Raw genomic sequence first — 20,999 nt, 5'->3', positions numbered from 1 at the left:
ATTTCTTGACAAAGGAAAACAACTAATCTTTTGAGAATTACTGATCAAAGTAGAAATATGAACTTAATTTTCACCTTATAGTTATCATTTTGGAGGAATAGGCCTGAAAAATCCTCCTTAAAATCATGTTTTGGCTGCTTTTAAGGAAGATGGCAGTTTACAGATATCTTTGGGTGATACACATGTATACTCACTATCAGGGCCAGACAAATTTGATTTCAGTGCTCTTCCCTTCTCTGTCTCAGAATTAACTCCCTTCACATCATCTCTTTAACCTATAAAACTATATTCACAGGAACTTTTTTTTTTGAGACAGAGTCTTTCACTCTTGCCTAGGTTACAGCACAGTGGCATCATCATAGCTCACTGCATCCTCAAATTCCTGGGCTCAAGTGATCCTCCTGCCTCAGCATTCCCAGTAGCTGGGACTACAGGCGTGTGCCAAGAAGCGCAGCTAATTTTTCTATTTTTGGTAGAGACAGGGTCTCACTCTTGCTCAGGCTGGTTTTCAACTCCTGAGCGTAAGCAGTCATCCTGCATTGGCCTCCCAGAGTGCTAGATTACAAGTGTGAGCCACCATGCCCAGTCCACAGCAATATTTTTGATAAACTCTTACAATGAAATATGGGTATCTAAAATTACCTTTTCCCCTCCAGAGACAAGGTCTTGTACTGTCACCTAGGCTCCAGCCTAGGTGCAGTGGCATGATCATAGCAAATTGTAACCTCAAACTGGTGGGCTCAAGTGATCTTCCTGCCTTGGCTTTCCAAATAGTTAGGACCACAGGCACACACCACCATACCTGGCTCATTGTTTTTATTTTTTGTAGAGATAAGGTCTCACTGTGTTGCCCAGGCTGATCTGGAACTCCCAGGCACAGGTGATCCTCCTGCCTTAGCCTTCCAAAGTGCTGGGATTACAGGCATGGGCCACCATGCCCAGCCTAAAACTATTTTAATGTATTACCTCTCTTAGGAATTTTGCAACCAGGAGAAAAAGGCAAAGGGACATGTTTTTATCAGTAGAATTTCAAACATTACTGAGGAAGTGCCTTGCTTTTTGGTTTTTAAACATTAAAGCTGTATCTTCTCAGTTGCTTTTAAATTTATAGCATTATCCAGATGTTATATCTTAGTGACGAACTCAAGGTGCATTCTGATAATCAAATATTATTATAAAAAATTTTTATATATTAATATCAATCACCTACATATAATAATAGGTAATCTTTATTGTGCATTATGTGCCAATGACTGTTTTAAGTCTTTTGTGTATAGTCAATTATTTAATCCTTATAGTATTTTATGAAGTAGAAACTGTTATTACCCTGTTTTACAAAAATGATAAGGCACAGAATGTAGTGTTAATGACAGAGCCCCAATATTCAAACCCCAGATGATTTGGTTCAAGAAGTCAAATTCTTAACCACAATGCTATAGCCCCTTTGCATAGAAATGCAGAGTAGTGATGTGTGTTTTCTTAGCATGTGTGTGTATAGTATATGTATATAAACATATATATACAGCCTAAATTATGTTTGTGTATGTGTAGTCTAATAGTATATGTTCCCATGATATATATGAATAAATATGGTCAGAAGGAGAGTCTGTATAATGATAACCAGTTTAAATCTGAGTCATTCATTATCGGACAGTCCCAGATGCCTGGATGTTATGTTGACAAAATGTCCAAGTTAATTACAGTACTAATTTAAATTCAATTATATGTGATTATATATGTAGAAATAAAAAAAAAACTATTTAAGAGATAAACTTAGACATACTTAAACACAGTTTCTCTAACAGCCACAATCCTATTTACTTATTTATTTATTTATTTTCATTTTAAATCAAAAAGCCTGAAGTGAGACTAGAAGGAGGTCATGGTTTCAGTATCATTTTCACTGATTGATTTTCAGATGCCTTAAAAGTTATTCACATTTTTGGTAAGTTATTTCAGTATCTGAATTCCTTTTTTTGTTGCATTTGTCCTAGTTGAATAAGTGGTGGTAACTTTGGTCAGAAATTTTGATTTTAGGGAAAGATTCTCTTTGAAGAAAGATGCCATATAAATAGAGGAGAAAAACAGTGTATCTGTTACTTCTAGCCTGTAAATACTGATTTTAGTATCAAGCTTGACACCTAATAATGTGCTTTAAAATATATATAGGCTGGGTGCAGTGGCTCACACTTGTAATCCTAGCACTTTCAAAGGCGGAGATGCAAGGATTGCTTGAAGCCAGGAGTTCTAGACCAACCTGAGCAGCATAGCGAGACTCTATCTGCACTAAAAATGCAAAACTTAGGTGGGCATAATGGCATACACCTATAGTACCAGCTGCTTCGGAGTTAGAGGCAAAAGGATCACTTGAGCCTACAAGTTTGAAGTTGCAGTGAGCTGTGATCAGGCCAGTGTACTTTAACCCGGACAACAGAGGAAAACCCTGTCTGAAAAATAAAATGTATATAAGCATTATTGGTTTACATCAGCAATACGGGGAAAATAAATGACCAGATTATGGAGAACAAGACCAAATGTCCAGCACTGACTTGTTATAAGATACAAATATACTTGTGTGAACTATGATTTTTCTGTTTGTGCTTGCTTGTGGACTTTCACTAAATTTAGTTTACTATCTTTGTTTTGTTCATAACAAATTTTAATTTAATAACAAATAAGATTATACCAGTTTTACTGTGAACATAAACAGCAGCCAGTTTATTATTCCTAATATATTTATAAGTTCTACATAAGGGAAACTGACACCTTTTGTTTCTACCTCTCACAGTATATCAGCTGCAGCAAGAAGCCCCTCATCCTCGAAGGATTACCTGTACTTGCGAGGTGGGTGCAGTAAAACTGTTAGAGCAAAATGCCTCTCAATCTTCTGTTTCCTAGATTTTGACCTTCCTCAGAGGCTTGGTTATTTGTGGCATTAACCATTTACACTAATTTGCATCGTAAAATTGCCACTTGAATGCATTTTTCTTAACATTATTTCACTTGTCGTACTGCCACTTTTAAATGGAGTGTTTAGAACACAGCTTAGAATATTACAGTATAGTTTTTTGGTTAATTCATATGTTTTTCTTTTTGGTTAGTTCATATGTTGTGTTTTCATTTTTTATGTTTTCTTTATTTTTTTAAATAAAGTTTGAAGGCATCATTGTAGGGTTATTGAAATTTTTTTTCCATTGGAAGAAAGATTTAAATCATGATTTTAAAAAATGAACAAAAGACATGTATAATTCACCAAAAAAAAGATATGACATATGACAATATATGTAAAGATGTTGAAATTTATTGATAATAGGGGAAATGCCAATAAAAATACAGAGACCATTATCACTTTGCAGATTGGCAAATGTTCAAAGGCTTGGAATATACTTAGTTGGCAAGCCTGTAAGGAAACAGGCACTCTTATACATTGCTGATGGGAATGTAAAATAATACAACTCTATGAGAATTTTGTAATATCTAACAAAACTATACTTGCATCTACCGTTTGACTTAGCAATTCAAATTCTTAGGGATTTACCCTAATGAATTATCTGTACAAATATGGAATAACTTAGTAATAGCAGAATATTGGAAAAAACCTAAATGTCTATCTACAGGAGACTGATTGAGTAGAATATAATACTAAAAAGAAAAAGGAAGATTTCTATGAGCTGATATGGAAAAATTTCCAGATACAAAACGTATATACATGTAGTAAGTAGATCCCTTTTTCATAAGAATGAAAAAAATGTTTTTAAATAGTTTATTTTTGCAAAAGAGAAAGGTAGGAAGGATTAAACCAGAGACCAGTAAGATAGCATAAGGAGTGGGTGAGGAGCACTGTGGAGGGGATAGGGATAGGAATGAGACTTCTCTGAGAATATGTTTTTGTATAGTTGTGATTTTTGAACTATTTAAATTTTTCACATATTGAAACAACAAAATTAAAAAACGATATAAAAGCTAACCCTAAAATTGAATAGAAATAGAAACAAATGAACCTGACACATTCATAGTATAATCACCAAAAAATTAACTTAAGTAGCTTTAAAAAAATTGAACATAATAATTATATGTATTTATAGGGTATAGAACAGTGATATTTTTTTTTTTTTGAGAGAGAGTCACGCTTTGTTCCCCAGGCTAGAGTGAGTGCCATGGTGTCAGCCTAGCTCACAGCAACCTCAAACTCCTGGGCTCAAGCAATCCTGCTGCCTCAGCCTCCCATGTAGCTGGGACTACAGGCATGTGCCACCATGCCCGGCTCATTTTTTCTATATATATTAGTTGGCCAATTAATTTCTTTCTATTTATAGTAGAGACGGGGTCTCGCTCTTGCTCAGGCTGGTTTCGAACTCCTGACCTCAAGCAATCCACCCTCCTCAGCCTCCCAGAGTGCTGGGATTACAGGCGTGAGCCACCGTGCCCGGCCGAACAGTGATATTTTGATACATGGATACAATGTGTAATGATCAAATCAGAGTAATTAGCATATCCATCAGCTCAAACATTTATAATTTCTTTGTGTTGGGAACATTCAAAATCCTGTCTTCTAGCTATTTGAAAATACACAATAAATTATTATTAACTTTAGTAATAACCCCATAGTGTTATAGAACACTAGGAATTATTTCTTATATCTAGGATAATTTTGTATCTGTTAACCAACCTCTCTCTATGCTCACCTCCCCACTACCCTTCCTAACCTCTAGTTAATACTGTTCTTCTGTCTAATTCTATGAGATCAATTTTTTTTAGCTTCCACATATGAATGAGAACATGCAATATTCATCTTTTTGTGCCTGGCTTATTTCACTTAACATAATGTCTTCCAGACTCATCCATATTGCCACAAATGACAGGATTTCACTATTTTTTAATGGCCGAATGGTATTCTATTGTGTATATACCCTACATTTTCTTTCTCCATTTATCTGTTGATGGACACTTAGGTTGATTCCATATCTTGGCTATTGTCAATAATGCTGCAGTAAATATGAGAGTGCAGAAATCTCTTCAACATACTGATTTCCTTTTGATATATCCCCAGTAGTGGGATTGCTAGATCATATGGTAGTTCTATTTTTAGATACTATTTTCCATAATGGCTGTACTAATTTGCATTCCCACCAACAGTGTATAAGAGTTTCCTTTTCTCTGCATCCTTGCCAGCATTTGTTATTTTTTCTCTTTTGATAATAGCCATTCTAACTAGGGTGAAATGATACTTCATTGTGATTTTGATTTGCATTTCCCTGATGATTAGTGATCTTGAGCTTTTTTTCATGTATGCTTTGGCTTAAGTAGGTTTTAAGCATGTTATTCTGACCATACAGACTTAGAAGGATGTATTCTAGGGACAAAAAAAATGGAAAAGTATCTTTAACTGTACTTAGTAGATTTGTAGTTGGTAGCAGTACTTGTATAGTAATCCTGAAATCATTTTGTTTATAATGTAGGATAGAGCAAATGAGGAATTATATTGGATTGGGGGGAACCAGGAATCTTAGGAAATACAAATAAAGAATGGGGCAAAATTAGGAAATATACTTTGGTATTAATTTTGAATTGGGGTTGTTAATGTGAATTTATAGATTTTGAAAAATGTTTTTTTCTATCTTAGTTCATGGGCTTACCAACAATAGTGCACCAGTAAGAATGAGTATACCCAGTGCCTAGATTTTGTTTTCCAAACACTGTTTCATACTCTAAAAGGAGCTAGTGTCCCTTAGAGAAATTCCTGATTTCAAAATGTAGGGTAGAGAGGTCCTGGAACTTCTTGTTGTGTCGGAAAGCAAGGAAATGCTCAAGAACTGATAGGAACTCATCAAAAAGACACAGGAGCCCACTCGAAGTGTTCCCACAGGCAAAATTTAGGACAATTTGAACATCAAAATAATAATAGTAACAGATTATAACACATTGGATGAAAGAGAATTAGTAAGTGCATAATGATACTTTAAAACAAAAAATGCACCCCAATATAAAAAGATAAAAGGGAGAAGTGTGAAGTTGTTCTTACAGAAGAGTGGCAGTTAAAATGTGGAAAGAATGATAAAATTATAAAATCACTAATTTACACTAATTGACTCAGGCAAGATCATTATTGAATGTTAGAACCATTGCATGAAAGGCTGTAGGTGAACAGGATATTTTCATCGTGTCACGGTATCACCCTACCAATTATTTATTAATTGCAAAGATAAAAATATACCTTTATAATGGAGAGATCTGGCAGTTAACCAAGTGATCAAATTTACTATTACCTGTAATGGGACAAACTGATATGTGCCTCCTGAAGTGATACAGTAGGACGTACAATATCACCTGTATAGTATTTCAGCCAAAAATATTTAACTGAAATCTAATTATAGAATATGAGTCAGACAAATCCAGAATGTGTACATTCTATAAGACATCTGCCCTAGCTTTATAAATAATGTCATTGTCATAATAGACCAAAAACAGTAGCGGGACCATACAAAATTAGAGAAGACTAAAGAGACATGGCAATCATATCCATTGTGTACCTTGATTGTGTCCTGAAGTTATATATACATTTTAAAGCTATAATTTTTGGGTACAATTGGAGAAATTTGAGTATGGACTATATATTATTCATAGATAATATGGAATCACAGTAACTTTCTTAGATGATATATTATTTAAAAGAATTGCTTCTCCACTGATTAATTAATGTTGAAATGGATTTTGTCATTATGACATTTGGTTTAAAAAACTCTGTAGCTTTGAAAGTATATAGTTAATTACAAAGAGAACCAGTTTACAAAATTAGGGAATTTCATGAGATTATCTTTGGAATATCCGGTTGCAGTTTAGATATATGTAGATGTCCAGTCTGCATATGGTGTAAGCATAGAATGAGTATGTAGTACTTGATGATTACATGTTATTGCTACTATGCCATGATCAAGGATGGCTAAATAATTTACATGTGGGGGCAATTTTTTAAATGCTATTTAATAAAATTTTCCATTTTCTTCCATGTTCTGTCCAGATATAACTTTTTAAACTTTTAACTCAAAGTAAAATATATTGGCAGTAGTTCTGTGGAAAATCCTAAAGTATTTATTAGTAAAACAGTTATATTTATTTAGAAATAGCTATGCCATGCCTTTCTCAAAAGAATTTTTGACCACACAAATGAAGACATAATAAAAGGAATGAAAAATGTTAAGTGAATAAAAACAACAAAATGCCAATTGATTGCAGTGCTGCTTGAGAATCAGTGTAATTGTGTGAAGTGTTTCACAATAATAAAGTATAACTCTTAAGTAAGAGAAAGGCCAATATGATCCAGGTTTTTTTTCCTGAATTAAAGTCTTTTTAAAAGAATTCATTTGGCATAACATTAAGGAACAACAAATCAGTGAAGCTAATTTTTAAAGGGCTCATCTGATGTAGTCCAATGTTATATAGCCTTTTGGTAATCCACCTTGATGCAAAGATACAACACAGAATACAGTACTGGAGAAGTGGATGACAGAGTCTCTAAAAATAGTTCCTTTTGATTTACCTTTGCCATGCGATTGACTGAAATTGTCATCCCCTGAGGAAATAGAGCATTCATATTCTGTTCTGTTGGTTAAATGCAGGCCTGTAGGCACTGGGAAACCAGAAAAGCAAATTGTACAATTGATATATTCTTTCTTAAATTGAGCAATCCATCATTTTCACTCTGGTTAAATATTCGTTCACAAAAAATTAGTAATCATGTTCTAATGGCAAATTGGTGACAAGGAGTGCTATTGAGTATGCAAAAGATTTACTGTGGTCTGGTTCTTCTTGTACGTTGTGCTATTCTCTCATGTTCGAAATTTACACTCTATAGCTATTTATTTTTGACTGTTTAATAAAGGTTAAATATGAGTGCATAAAATAAATATGTATCTTTATTTTGGAAGTTAGTGGTGATAACTTGTTTCTATATTTGACCAATCTCTGTGTTACTCAAGCCTTCCTGTTTTTCCCAGGTGATAATTAAAGGACAATTACTAAATAGGGATAAATGATCTTCTTTTATGGAAATGATGTTCATATTCAATATTATTATAATGATGAGGTTTATAAATAGAGGCATTGAATTTATAAGCCATCAGTGCTAATGGTTTGCTTATTCTATCAAGTTAAATTTCTATATAACAATTAAGTAACTTGGATATTCATTTGAAATGAAAGTGAAGGATTAAGTAGAGTGGGATGGAGCTAACCTAAAAATACTTATTGCAGGCAGAGTTCAGTGTTAGTCTTGATTAAATGGTAAGTGTTTGGTTTGGAAGAACTGAACTTTATTGGAATGGTGAACACTAAGGATAGAGAATAACTCAACCTCAAATATTTAACTGAGGAATTGGATTGAGGCTGCATGTTTTTTCTTCACTAAAATGGAAAGAGAAAAAGAGAAAAATTAATACAATTGATAAGTTAATAGTTCTTTTAAGTAGTAGTTATTAATTATCTATTGGTGCTAATTATAATTTTAAAAATGGATCCAATGATTTTGTCTTTCCCTACTACAGAAATTTCCCTTCTGGTCATAGGAAAGGGAGAACTGACCCTATTAGTTTGCATGGCCACATTTCCATTCCTTTTTCTTCTAATCATGGCATCATATCACAGATTGTAAATTCAGGGACTGAGGAATTATGCCAGGCCCAAAGGGAACATATATTTAGTGACTAGCCATGCAAGTGACCTTTCTCTTGTGATCTACCCTTAATTCTGGTGATGAACTCCATGTCTTCCTCTTAGCTGGGTTTCTGTTGGCATTCTTGAGACCAAGATGTATAGCACCTTATTTTAAAACCTGAATTATCAGCTGTTAAAACAATCATAAATTATTAGGGGTTGAACTCTGACACAATATATGTAACAGTAAGAAATAATTTGACAGAAAATCAAAATGTAACTAATACTTTTTTCTAATTCCAGAAAGTCAGGCCAATTGCTTTTTTTTTTTTTCAGGGATAAAATGTATATGTAATGACTACAAGTTAAAAAATCAAGAACTACAATATAATCGTATTATTTAGAGATATAGCGACACATTCCAAAAGAACCAATTGCTTTTATGAATGCTAAAACATAAAAGATTTTTTATTAAAGGCTATTGCTAAGACAGATTTTGAAATTCAGATATGAAGAATCCTTTTTGTAGGGATAACATGTCCAGGTCACAACTAATTATTTAAGGCATGCTTTAGAAACTAAGCTAATACTTAAAAGCTTGAAAGTGATTCTTAATACTACTGTTATGTGATATAGTTGTATCTTCTGGGAGAATTAATTCTGAAGTTAGCACATAAAGTGAAAGTCTTATATAGTCAGAATTATTCTTGGAAATCCATTATCACCCATAAAGTAATGCTACATATTTTTGTGCATACAGCTGTCATTATAGACATGTATATATAAATATGTGATTTTATAATACATATATTACAATGTATATAAATACATTGTAAAATACAATTATAATACAAATATAATATAAAATCTCTCCCTCTATCTAATTTAGATAGAGGTATCAAATGAGTTCCATATTTTTTGTTGACTGATACCAATGTGATACAAATCAAACAAATTTGGCACTTTACCATCCTTAAACTTTGAGCCTCAAATAGACATTTTTTTTTTGCTCTTCCATCCAAAGAGTTGGGATATAGTGGTGAGTTTTAAATGCATAAAACTAAATCCCTAGTCTCTGTGACACAGTTTTAAAGTGTGCAAGAGAGCTGCATAATGTTTTTGAGTATAGGTTCTTGTTATTGTAATAATGAAGTTGTCTTTTTCTAAGCTAAATGGGTAAGGTAGACTGAGGCTGGGAAAAATGCCCTGAAACACAAGTCAGTGCTGTTAGTGTAATGAGAAATGTAGAGAAAATTACACATTTTACATTGTATTCTAATTCTAACCTCAATAGTAGTTAGATGTATATTGAGTGTGTATTTTGGCATCACATGTTTAAAAAATTTTTTTTTCAGACCTAGTTATAGAAGTAGGAAATTGATGTTAATCATTTATTTATTTACCTGCTCCCCCATGTAGATTATACTCAGCACATAGGTAGGCTGAGTGGTGTGTGATATGCATAGTTAAATGTTTGTAGAGTGAAATGAGTGCATGAATGAATGACATATCTTTGTGTAATTTATTTTTCAACACAATGCTCTTATGGCTTACAAAAATGTGTGCATTAATATCTATTTTTCTTATAGATGCTCTGGTTCCTCCTGTGACATGTATATGTTTATGCATTCAGCCAGCATTCTCTGAGGGACATGCTCAGGATTCAAGTCAAATAAAGCAAAATCCCTCTCTTGAAGGAGCCTATAGTCTAGGTGGGAAGTGGAGCAGTAGATCAACCTTTATAGCAGAGTTGGTAGTAATTACCTTGATACATATGTATGCAATTCCTGTGGCCAAGGGCAGAGTACTTGTGGGAGAGTGGTAAAAGATGAGACCAGAGTGCTACGTAGGCATCAGTAACAAAAAGATTCTAACAGAAAAGTCCTAAGCTTAGGGTTTGGACTTTATCCTGATAGCTATGGAAGTAGAAGTATTTTAAGCAGGAGAAAGACACTATCGATTAGGCTTAGAAAGAGCATGTGGCTGTAGTGTGGAAGATGGACCAGAGAGAAGGATGGACACTTTAAAGACAAACAACAATGACAACAACAACTGGTTTAGAAGGCAATTGCAGTAATCCTAATGATAAGTGAAAAGGGCCTATAAGAGCCTTAGACCCTTACACACACACACACACACACACATTTTCTTTATCCACTCCCTAACTGATGGCACTTAGCTTGATACTATAGCTTTGCATTTGTGAATTGTGCTGTGATAAACATTCAGGTGTAGGTGTCTTTTTGATATAATGACTTCTTTTTCTTTGGGTACATACCCAGCAGTGGGATTGCTGGATCGAATGGTAGGTCTTTTTAGTTCTTTCAGAAATCTCCAGACTGTTTTGCTTAGAGGTTGTACTGATTTACAGTCCCACCAACATATTTCTCCCATCTTGAAAAATTCTTTTGACTCTGCTTTCTCTATCCACCCTTCCCAATTCCTTTGCTCCTCTTTATAGAAAGTGTTGTCTATGCCTGCTATCTCCAACCAGACTTTCACCCACTGCCACTCCAGAACAACTACTTTGGCAAGGTCACCAGTGACTTCCACGTACAAATCTAGTGGTTGGTTTTCTCTTGCTCATCCCGCAGCAGCATCTGACACAGGTGATGACTCTCTCTTCCATGGTACACTTTTCTCACTTTGTTTCCAGGATACTACATTCTTTCAGTTTTTCTCCTGCCTCCACAGTCTCCTTTTGTGGTTTCTCTTCAACTTGATCTCTGGATTTTGGGTTGCTCCAGGGCATAGTCCTCAATCCCCATTTCCTCTCTGCCCATGCTTACTCCCTTATGATTTCACCAGCTTCAGCTTTTAATGTAACTTATATTTCCAGTCCATCCTCTCTTTCAAATTCCAGACTATATATAAAAATGCCTACTCTGCATCCTCCATCAGATGTCTAATGGAGATCTCAAATGTAAATAGCACTCCCAAAACAGAACCGACCTTCACCTTCCTCCCCAAACCTGCTGTTACCACAGCCTTCCAGATCTCAGATGATGGTGTTTCCTTACTTCCAGTTGCCCGGATCAAAAATTATACATTATTTTTCACTTTTTTCAAAGGCAAATTATCCATCAAGAAATCATATTGTGTCTCTCTTCATAATGTATCCAGAGTCTTACCGTTTCATACTGTCACCATTCAGGGCTGAAATGTGGAAACTGCAAGATACCTACAAAAATCCATTCTTCCTTTCTTTGGAAACCTGGCTATACTAAATTTTCCCAGCTTCTTTTAGATACTTATGTCCATGTGACAATTTTTCCAGTGGAACAGCAGTTAACTTTAATGCTAAATCCATTAAAACTTTCTACCAACTTAAAATTCCTCCATATTATTTCCCCTTCTGTTTAGATTCAGATGAAAACAACATCTTCACAAGTAGGTGGTAGAGCTATAAGGTGGAAGGTGTCTGGATGTAGGACAGTTATCTTTTTTTTTTTTTTTTTTTTTTTTTTTTTTTTTTTTTAGACAGAGTCTCGCTTTGTTGTCCAGGCTAGAGTGAGTGCCATGGCGTCAGCCTAGCTCACAGCAACCTCAAACTCCTGGGCTCAAGCAATCCTTCTGCCTCAGCCTCCCGAGTAGCTGGGACTACAGGCATGCGCCACCATGCCCGGCTAATTTTTTATATATATATCAGTTGGCCAATTAATTTCTTTCTATTTATAGTAGAGACGGGGTCTCGCTCTTGCTCAGAGCTGGTTTTGAACTCCTGACCTTGAGCAATCCGCCCGCCTTGGCCTCCCAAGAGCTAGGATTACAAGCGTGAGCCACCGCGCCCGGCCAGTTATCTTGACAACCTGAATACCTGTGCAATACTGTTATATAAGCAAGAAATATACTTTTATTGTGTTTAGTTATTATATATTTAAGTCAATTTGTCGTAGTAAATCTTTCTACACTGCCATGCAGCAGTCCCTTGGTGGGTGTGCTCATACTCATTTCTCAAGGCCTCCCGCTGACTCCTCTTCCTGGAAAGTTCCTCTTTCTTATATACACATGGCTCATTCGTTCATATCCTTCAAACTTTCCCTCCTCCTTGATGCCCATCATGACCACCTTATTTAAAATTATATAGAGCGGGGCACAGTGGCTCATGCCTGTAATCCTAGTACTTTGAGAAGCCAAGGCGGGAGGATTGCTTGATCCCAGGAGTTAAAGACCAGCCTGGACAACATAATGAGATCCTCTTTCTACAAAAAAATAATTTTAAGAAATTAGCTGGGTATGGTGGTGCATACCTGTAGTTCCAGCTACTCAGGAGGCAGGAGGATCGCTTGAGCCCAGGAATTTGAGGCTGCAGTGAGCTATGATCACACCACTGCACTCCAGCCTGGGTGACAGAGTGAGACCTTGTCTCTAAAAATAAATACACAAACAAGCAAACTTACTTTATCTGTCCCCACCCCCAACATTCCCAATGCTTTCCTGTTCTACTTTGTCTTGTCTTCATAACATTTTTCATTTTGTAATATACTATATGGTTTACTTATTATATTTATTTATTGCTTTTTCCCCTCCTAGAATATAAGTTCCATGAGAGTAGGGAGCTTGGTCTGTTTTGTTTACCAGTATTTCTAGTTACCTTGAACAGTGCTTGACACATAGTCGGTGCTTAATAAAGACTTGTTAAGTGAATGAGTGGAAGGTACAAAGTGCTTGCTTTATAATTACTCTGTTTTAGAGGACACATTCAGCTAGGTGGGAGCATTAGTGTTTGGTATAGGAGTGGGAGGAAAGCACTCTGATTGAAATTGTGCTTTTACTGCTGAGTGCTGCTATATGCTGCCACAACCTATAGCTCAACTTTTGGTTCCATAAAAGTAAAGATTACCATGCTCGTATATCTTACATGTAGTGATGATCTGTTATTTAGGATTTAAAATGTACTTTTTAGATGGAAAACATTGTTTTATGAATGTTGAGTGATGGTTCAAATTATTAAAACCAACTGTTTATTTTAAAATCATCCTATCGCTTGAAAGCCTATTTTCACCATATTTTATTTTTGAAACGGCCTATTTTAAAATTCAGTTGTAGCAAATTCCTGTAATTGTAGGTTGCCTCAATATCCATTTAGAATATAGGTCAGACTTTGTTATACTATAAACAGAGCTTACTCACCCTTGACACAGTTTCCAGTTCTCTGCCTTGTGCAGCTGCCTCTTGATGACCACCTTCCTATGGGACAGTTAGGTACAACCTACTCGACTCACCTCTGAGCCCCATGGACTGCTCAAATATAGTGACCACCTCTCAGTATGGCTCCCTGGAGCTCATGCCTGCTTGCTATAAACCCACCAATTAGAACTCCCCAGGGGAAACCTGCTAGAGTAACTCCCTGGGACCCTAATGAAGGCTTTGGCCAATAGGTCCCTCCCTCTCTCTCCCTTGACCCCTACTTGCTGGTCAAGTGTGCTTGTCCCAGGAGGTTCCCCCGTCTCATTGGCACTTTGAGGTGTGCTGCCCTCTTCTCTTTGGGATCTGTAAGTATTACACTGCTTATGTTACTTCATGTGTTTTGTTGTGCTGCCTTCCCGTGTCTCAACTCACAGACATGTCCAAGCCTAACTCTTCTCCTCAGAAAGGAATCAGGGTCAGGGCTCTGACCATCTTTGTAGGAGAATGAACTGGACACAGATCAGACAAGAACTACAAGGGTGTCTGCCAGTATACTCAAGCTTCCTGTGAGAGGGACTCCTGGTCATGTATTAGACACTTAGGTATTAGGTTGCTCACCAGAATAAAAAAGTTTCCCATGAAAAAAACACTATAAACATCCATGACCACTTCCCCTGGAGTCCCATCAGGGCAGGGCTAGAATTTATAGCCACACACCATAGAGAGACCTCAAGACCAAATTAGAGGGGGAAAATCATCAGTAATTTACAAACAATTGGGTAGTAAGGTATGCACTGTAGTCAAAATCTGCAGTACCTTGATGTAGAGACATATTTGTAAAATTGGAGATCACAACTACAATTCCAAAAAGAACCCCTTTACCAGTTAACTATTAAAGAAACAGAGTGATAGTTTCTTCCCTTTAACTACTACTTCCTAGAGGTTACTTGAATCTGAATTGGGAAAATAGTAAATACAAAGAAGTTTGTTTTACAGAATTTACCTATTATCCTTTTTCAATGCAATCTACTGATTAAAAATCAAACAAAAACTAGAAAACTAATCTCAAGAAGCTGACTAACTGGTTTCCAGCACATTATTAAGTAGTATTTATACAGTGTTAAAAAACTGTAAATATTCTTTATTTTTGAATTAGTAAAATTTGACAGTAGGTAGAGAGCTAACTTATTTGTCATGCTCCACAGTAATGATTTTCTTGGGAATGTCTAAGACAATGGAAAGCAAGCTACAGTCCTAATACTTGTAATTAACCAGAATGCTGTAGAATTGAGTAGGAAAGTTTATCTTACTATTGATAGAGGATTAAAAGTTAAACAATCTGTGTAAGTTTCTTATTTCTGATTCTCACTTTCCTCATGTTTTCTCTATAAGTCACCCCCAGCTCTATGTAGGTCTTTGATAAGTATGCCTCCATTTTGCTGGCACTCCGTTTTTTCTTTAAATTTTTGAAAGTTTATCTTTTTTGGCTTGTTGAAATGTAGCTGTTCTCCATATTATATTTCTTGTGGTGTAAACTGTAATGAGAAAAACAAATAATTTAAGAAATGCAGTGAAAATGTGTGCTTCAGTGGAAGACTATGCAGGGTCTGCATGTGGCTCACCTTCTAAGTTGTCTGCTTCTAGTCTTTGACCTATTTTACAGCCCTATAACTGATAGATAATTGGTAATGCATCTATAGACATGCAGATTTTGTCCTCTCTTGTAGAAGTTCACTTATAGCCCTTGCCCATGCACATCATCTGTGGAAAAACTAGTTTCGCCTCTATTTATACTTTCATTTCAAGATTCCTGATTTATAAATGTAGTCTGTTCTTCAGATTCTCTTTTGAATTGGTTATAACATCTGCCTGATCCCCTCATTGATTAACGATTAGAATAAAATCTTTAACATGTTATTTATAATTTATCTGTATGAGAGTCATGATTTCATTTAATTTTTGGTAAATTGTCTTTTAATAACAGAGCTCATACTTTGACTTTTTCACTTAAACATAAATTTATTTACCATAATGTACTGATAAATAATTTATGAGAGTCATGTAAGATTTGCCATTCAGTTTCTAACTCTGATTTAAAATATGCTAGTAGTTTATATATAAAATTAACGTGACTGTTTTCCTAAGTCATGAGGCACTAGCAGCAGCTTCTGCTTCTCCTCTTCTCCCTCCTCCTTCCTTCTTCCTTACTTTAGTGTAGGATATTAAAGTAGATCTAAAGCTAGAATTGAATGAACTCACTAGCCTTTAATTCAGAATCTACCACTGTAGGAAGCAGATATCAAATATGTATTTTTCTTCTTTTCCTCCCTCCACTTCTCCAGACAACTGAGCCATTTTGAAAAACAATCCAGAACAAGAGCGTGATGCTTGAAAGTATTTATTTTTTTTATATATAGTCTTTACAAATATATTCTCTAGACTATTACCTGAAAAAATGGTGATATTTGGCCAAGGTAATCATATTATTTCTTACAGTTTCATGTATGTAACATGCCAACTTTTAAGCATCATATAGACTTCCAGACTAGGTTTAAAGTGCTAACTTGTCTGTGTGTATCATTTTTCACAGTGTGAACCAGTAAAGTAGATAATGATTTCCTGTGGCTTCTGACTAGGTCACTACCACTGTAGGCAAGAGCAGCTTTAGACATTTTGGAAATTTTATAAATGTTCTGGTGGCAATACTTGCAGAAGTACTTGCTTTTTAAATGTAGAATAGTGTTTTTTGTTTGGTCGGTTAGGGTTTTTGTTTTTTGTTTTAGATAACTATTTTGAACTATGGCCTTGAAACAGAGTGTCTTTACTAAAAGAAATAGAAGGCTGAACCTATAAAATTGCAGGGAAGAAGAAAAAGGAATTCACATTTATAATACTTTTATTATTTATTTCTGCTGTTTTCAAATTTCCTGTTTCCAAATTTCCTGGAGAACAAAATACTTATATATTAAATAATCTCTTCTTATTTTCGGATACAAGAAATCAGACTTTAAAATGAAAGAATATGGTTTGGTGAATTTGATTAAAATACTTTATGTGTGAATAAAATAGTTCATTCTTTATAAAACTGTTCAGTAAAAGTTAATTTAATAAATTTCATTTATATTTTAAATATTAGGTTGATGCAAAAGTAATTGTGGTTTAGGACCATGAATTTTAAATCATTATAACTAGACTCAAACACATCTTTGTTAATCAAAATAGGAACCATTACAATCAACACAGTTTTGCCAACGAGAAATAAGTTTGTTTATTTCTGTAGTATAAAAATCCATGCTATGGGATTCCACGAACTCTTGGAAAGCATGTTCTTCATCCTGCTGGTTGTGGAAGCGTTTTCTCTGCAAAAAGTTATTGAGATGCTTGAAGAAGTGGTAGTCAGTTGGCGAGAGGTCAGGTAAATATGACAGATGAAGCAAAACTTCGTAGCCCAGTTTGCTCAACTTTTGAACCACTGATTGTGCAACATGCAGTCGGGCATTGTTGTGGAGAAGAATTGGGCCCTTTCTGTTGGCCAATGCTGGCTGCAGGCGTTGTGGTTTTTGGTGCATCTCATTGATTTGCTGAGCATCCTTCTCAGATGTGATGGTTTTGCTGGGATTCAGAAAGCTATGGTGGATCAGACCGGCAGCAGACCACCAAACAGTGACCATGACCTCTTTTTGGTGCAAGTTTAGCTTTGAGAAGTGCTTTTGGAGCTTCTTGGCCCAACCACTGAACAAGTTGCTGCCAGTTATTGTATAAAATCCACTTTGCGTTGTATGTCACAATCTGATTGAGAAATGGGTTCTTGTAGTTGCATGCAAGAAGTACTTCAAAATGATGATTTTTTTTTTTTGATTCTTGGTCAGCTCATGAGGCACTCACTTGTTGAGCTTTTTCACCCTTCCAATTTTCTTCAAATGCCAAATGACTCTACTAGAACGGTCAACATTGAGTTCTTTGGCAACTTCTCATGTAGTTATAAGAAGGATCAGCTTCGATGATTGCTCTTAGTTGGTCGTTGCCAACTTCTGATGGCTGGCCACCATCCTCCTCATCTTCAAGGCTTTCTTTTCCTTTGCAAAACTTCTTGAACCACCACTGCACTGTACGTTTGTTTGCAGCTAGTGGGCCAAATGTGTTGTGAGTTGTCTCCGCTGCTTTAGGTCCCATTTTGAACTCAAATAAGAAAGTCACTCAAATTTGCTTTTTGTCCTACATCATTTCCATAGTCTAAAATAAATATAAAATAAACAGCAAGTAGTAAGTCATTAGCAAAAAAAATAAAGTGAGAAATGTGCATTAAAATGATGTATAACATAGCCACATTTATTTAAAAATGTATTCCAACATCAAATGGCAAGTTTCAGCAATGCTAAAACTGCAATTACTTTTGCACCAACCTAGTAAAAAATGACTTATCTGCTATTCAGTTATTTATTGAATTCCTATATTATACTATGCACTTTATGTCATATTCAATAATAGATTAACTTAAAGTTTTTCTAGTGGAATGTATGCAATCCATGTTATAAAACATTTTATAAGCGCTTTTATTTTTAGTTAGACATCTTTTTTGTTCTCCTCATTTTTGATTTTTCCTACCCATGATATGGTATCATGGAAAAATGTTAACTACTAAATACAGAAAATTGGAGAAAGCAAATCTATAATTCAACACAAGGATTCATTTTAAGACATGTCTTACTTAGTCACATTGACTTTAACCAGTTTTAGTCTGTAAAAAGGCCCTTGAGTGTTACTCTGAATTTATAAAACTTAGAAACAAGCATATAAATGTCTGTGTAAGCATAAATTTATCTTTACTTTTGCATGTAATATTTAAAATTCTAGTTTGATACATTTGCAGGTAAACTAATTTGGGATCATTGGTGATCATTTTTATATTACTGAATAGCTCTTTAATTTGATTATCTGAATAATAATATATTGTCTTGAATTTGAAGACTATTCCAAATCACTGCTTAAGTAATAATAGAAGAAAGCATCTAAATGCTATTTTAGGGGAAGAAAAAACTTCTCTGCCTTCTTAGATTTAATAGCTGAAGTCTTGGAATTAAACTGAGCAAAGGCAGATTAACAGGACATAAGGTTTATTTCCTATGCACATGGGGAGGAGGGAAGTCACATAATAGAAGTAAAAACCCCAAGGAGGCAGTCAGACTAAGGCCTTATATACCATTTTAGTGAAGGATAATAAAGTTGAAGAAGAGACTAGACAAAGGAAAGGAAAGGAAAAGGAATAGCAGTTTTAGGCTTGGGAAGGGTGGTGAGTTAAGAAAAGGAAATGTATGGTAAATAAGGATAATTTTAGTAAGATTTGTTATACAGACTCAAGTCATCTCTGATGATGAGAGCTGTCTGTGAACTTATAGTCTCCTCTTCCTGATGTGGGAGAGGAATATACTTTTACATATGGAAATTTCTTTTTCAAATGTAAATTTCCTTTCTTAAAGGAAATTATGCTCTACTTTTAGGCAAAAAAGGGGAAGGCAGAGAACTTCTATGTTTGATGTTTTTTAATTGCCTAAAGTTCAAAATAATCCTTATGCCAGTATGGCATGTTTTGGACAGTAGCATATTCTATCTAGTCAAGAGAAAAAAAGAATTAAAGTTCAAATTTGTCATGTTTGACATTTCCATTGTAAAAATACAGGAAAGATGAAATTAGTGTGTGAATTTTATTTTGGATATATTGCTTATATATAATAATACTATATTAATCATAAGTTTACCTAATTTATTTTAATTCAGAATTATTTTGGGCAAAGCAAAATAATTAGTAATATGAGATGCAAGCAAATTGCTTTGTGAAGATGATTACTTACACAATTAATGGAAACAATTATGGACTTAATGCTGACTATTGAATAGCCAGTATTTGCCTTGAATTAGAAAATGTCATAGATTGCCATACCATTTGCAGCCACCAGTCTCACTTCTGTCACTACATCTTTGTGCTTGTCCAGGATTTTCATCAGTGAGTAGAGTGTATTCAAAAACTCTCCTTTCCTTTTACCTCACTGCTATAGGCCCAGTAAAGTGCTTTACCTTCAACCATCTGCACAGAGCTCATGATTTGAAGGAAAGGCCATTATCTCTTCTTCTCAAAATGTTGGAGGACCCCATTCTCATGTGTCTGAAGCACCAATATTACACAAAAATTAATCTTGATTTCCATTTTTAAAACATGATTTTAACTAATTAATGCATGGATACATTCCTCCTTAAAAGTTATGATATTATAGTTAAGATTTAAGTTCGTTTTATGCCTTTGTCATCACTTCTCTCATTTTCTTAGAGGTAACTATTTGAATTTTGTATATATGCTTCCAGATCTTTCTCTATGTTATAAATATATATTATAGTATGTATATGTGCTTTTTCCTAAATGGTGTCACACCATACTATTCCATAATTTATGTTTGTGTTAAATAGTTTGTCTGAATGATTTATCCATGTTAGTCCCTATGGTCATTCCTTCAAACCATGAATATTGTTTATACTATAAAGCAGTTTAGTTATTTCCCTATCTGTGTATATTTATTTATATTTATTTCCATTTTAAAAACTACTTAACAGTGCTTAAGTGAACATTCTTATACATCTTTTCACGTGTACATGTGCCATGTGCAAGTGTTCCTAGAGTAAATACTGAGCATTTGTACATTTTTAATTTGAACCAACATTAAATGATTCTTCTCAATAACATTTTATCATATAATACTGTAGAAACTTAAATTAATTCTTTAAAATCTAAACATTGAATTTTCATCTCAAAAGCAGAGGAGAGGTTTATTCTGAAGCAGATGCATGACCCCACTCAGTAGTATAAGCCCTGGTCCTAAAAATAGACTAGCCATCATCTATAGCTGTAGGGGCCAACTGGTGTATTTTTAGTACAGTGAGTTTTATGAGCAGTGAAATTATGGATGAGATAAAATCAGGTGGAATTTACCTGGGGAAGATAATAAATAACCTGAATACAAACTCAGCAGACAACAGAAGATTCATGAGGGATAAAGTATTGTTTAAATTTAATTTTTATGAAAAGGTAAAGTCATGACTGTCCTGCAGATACAAAAATGAATACATACTAAAAATTTATTTTGCTCATAAGATATGAGAGAACCACGCAGATGTTATAATCAATTGAAAGGAAAAGTCAAAAGAGCACAAATTTATATGGAGTATAGGTA

General features: G+C 34.7%; 1 protein-coding gene across 2 annotated transcripts in view; it reads left to right on the top strand.

Moving 5' to 3' along the window:
- CHN1 (chimerin 1) overlaps window positions 1-20,999 on the top strand; it is a 185,422-nt gene that overhangs the window by 57,332 nt on the left and 107,091 nt on the right. For both annotated transcript variants that reach the window (XM_076005661.1, XM_076005660.1), the window contains exon 3: window positions 2,789-2,844. In XM_076005661.1, coding sequence (XP_075861776.1) covers window positions 2,789-2,844 — 56 coding nt within the window. The remainder of the gene's footprint in view (window positions 1-2,788; window positions 2,845-20,999) is intronic.

This window comes from Microcebus murinus, chromosome 8 (assembly GCF_040939455.1).
Source record: "Microcebus murinus isolate Inina chromosome 8, M.murinus_Inina_mat1.0, whole genome shotgun sequence".
Lineage (NCBI taxonomy): Eukaryota > Metazoa > Chordata > Mammalia > Primates > Cheirogaleidae > Microcebus > Microcebus murinus.
Note: the sequence above shows the minus strand (reverse complement) of the source record. Positions and strands in the feature narration are given on the sequence as shown.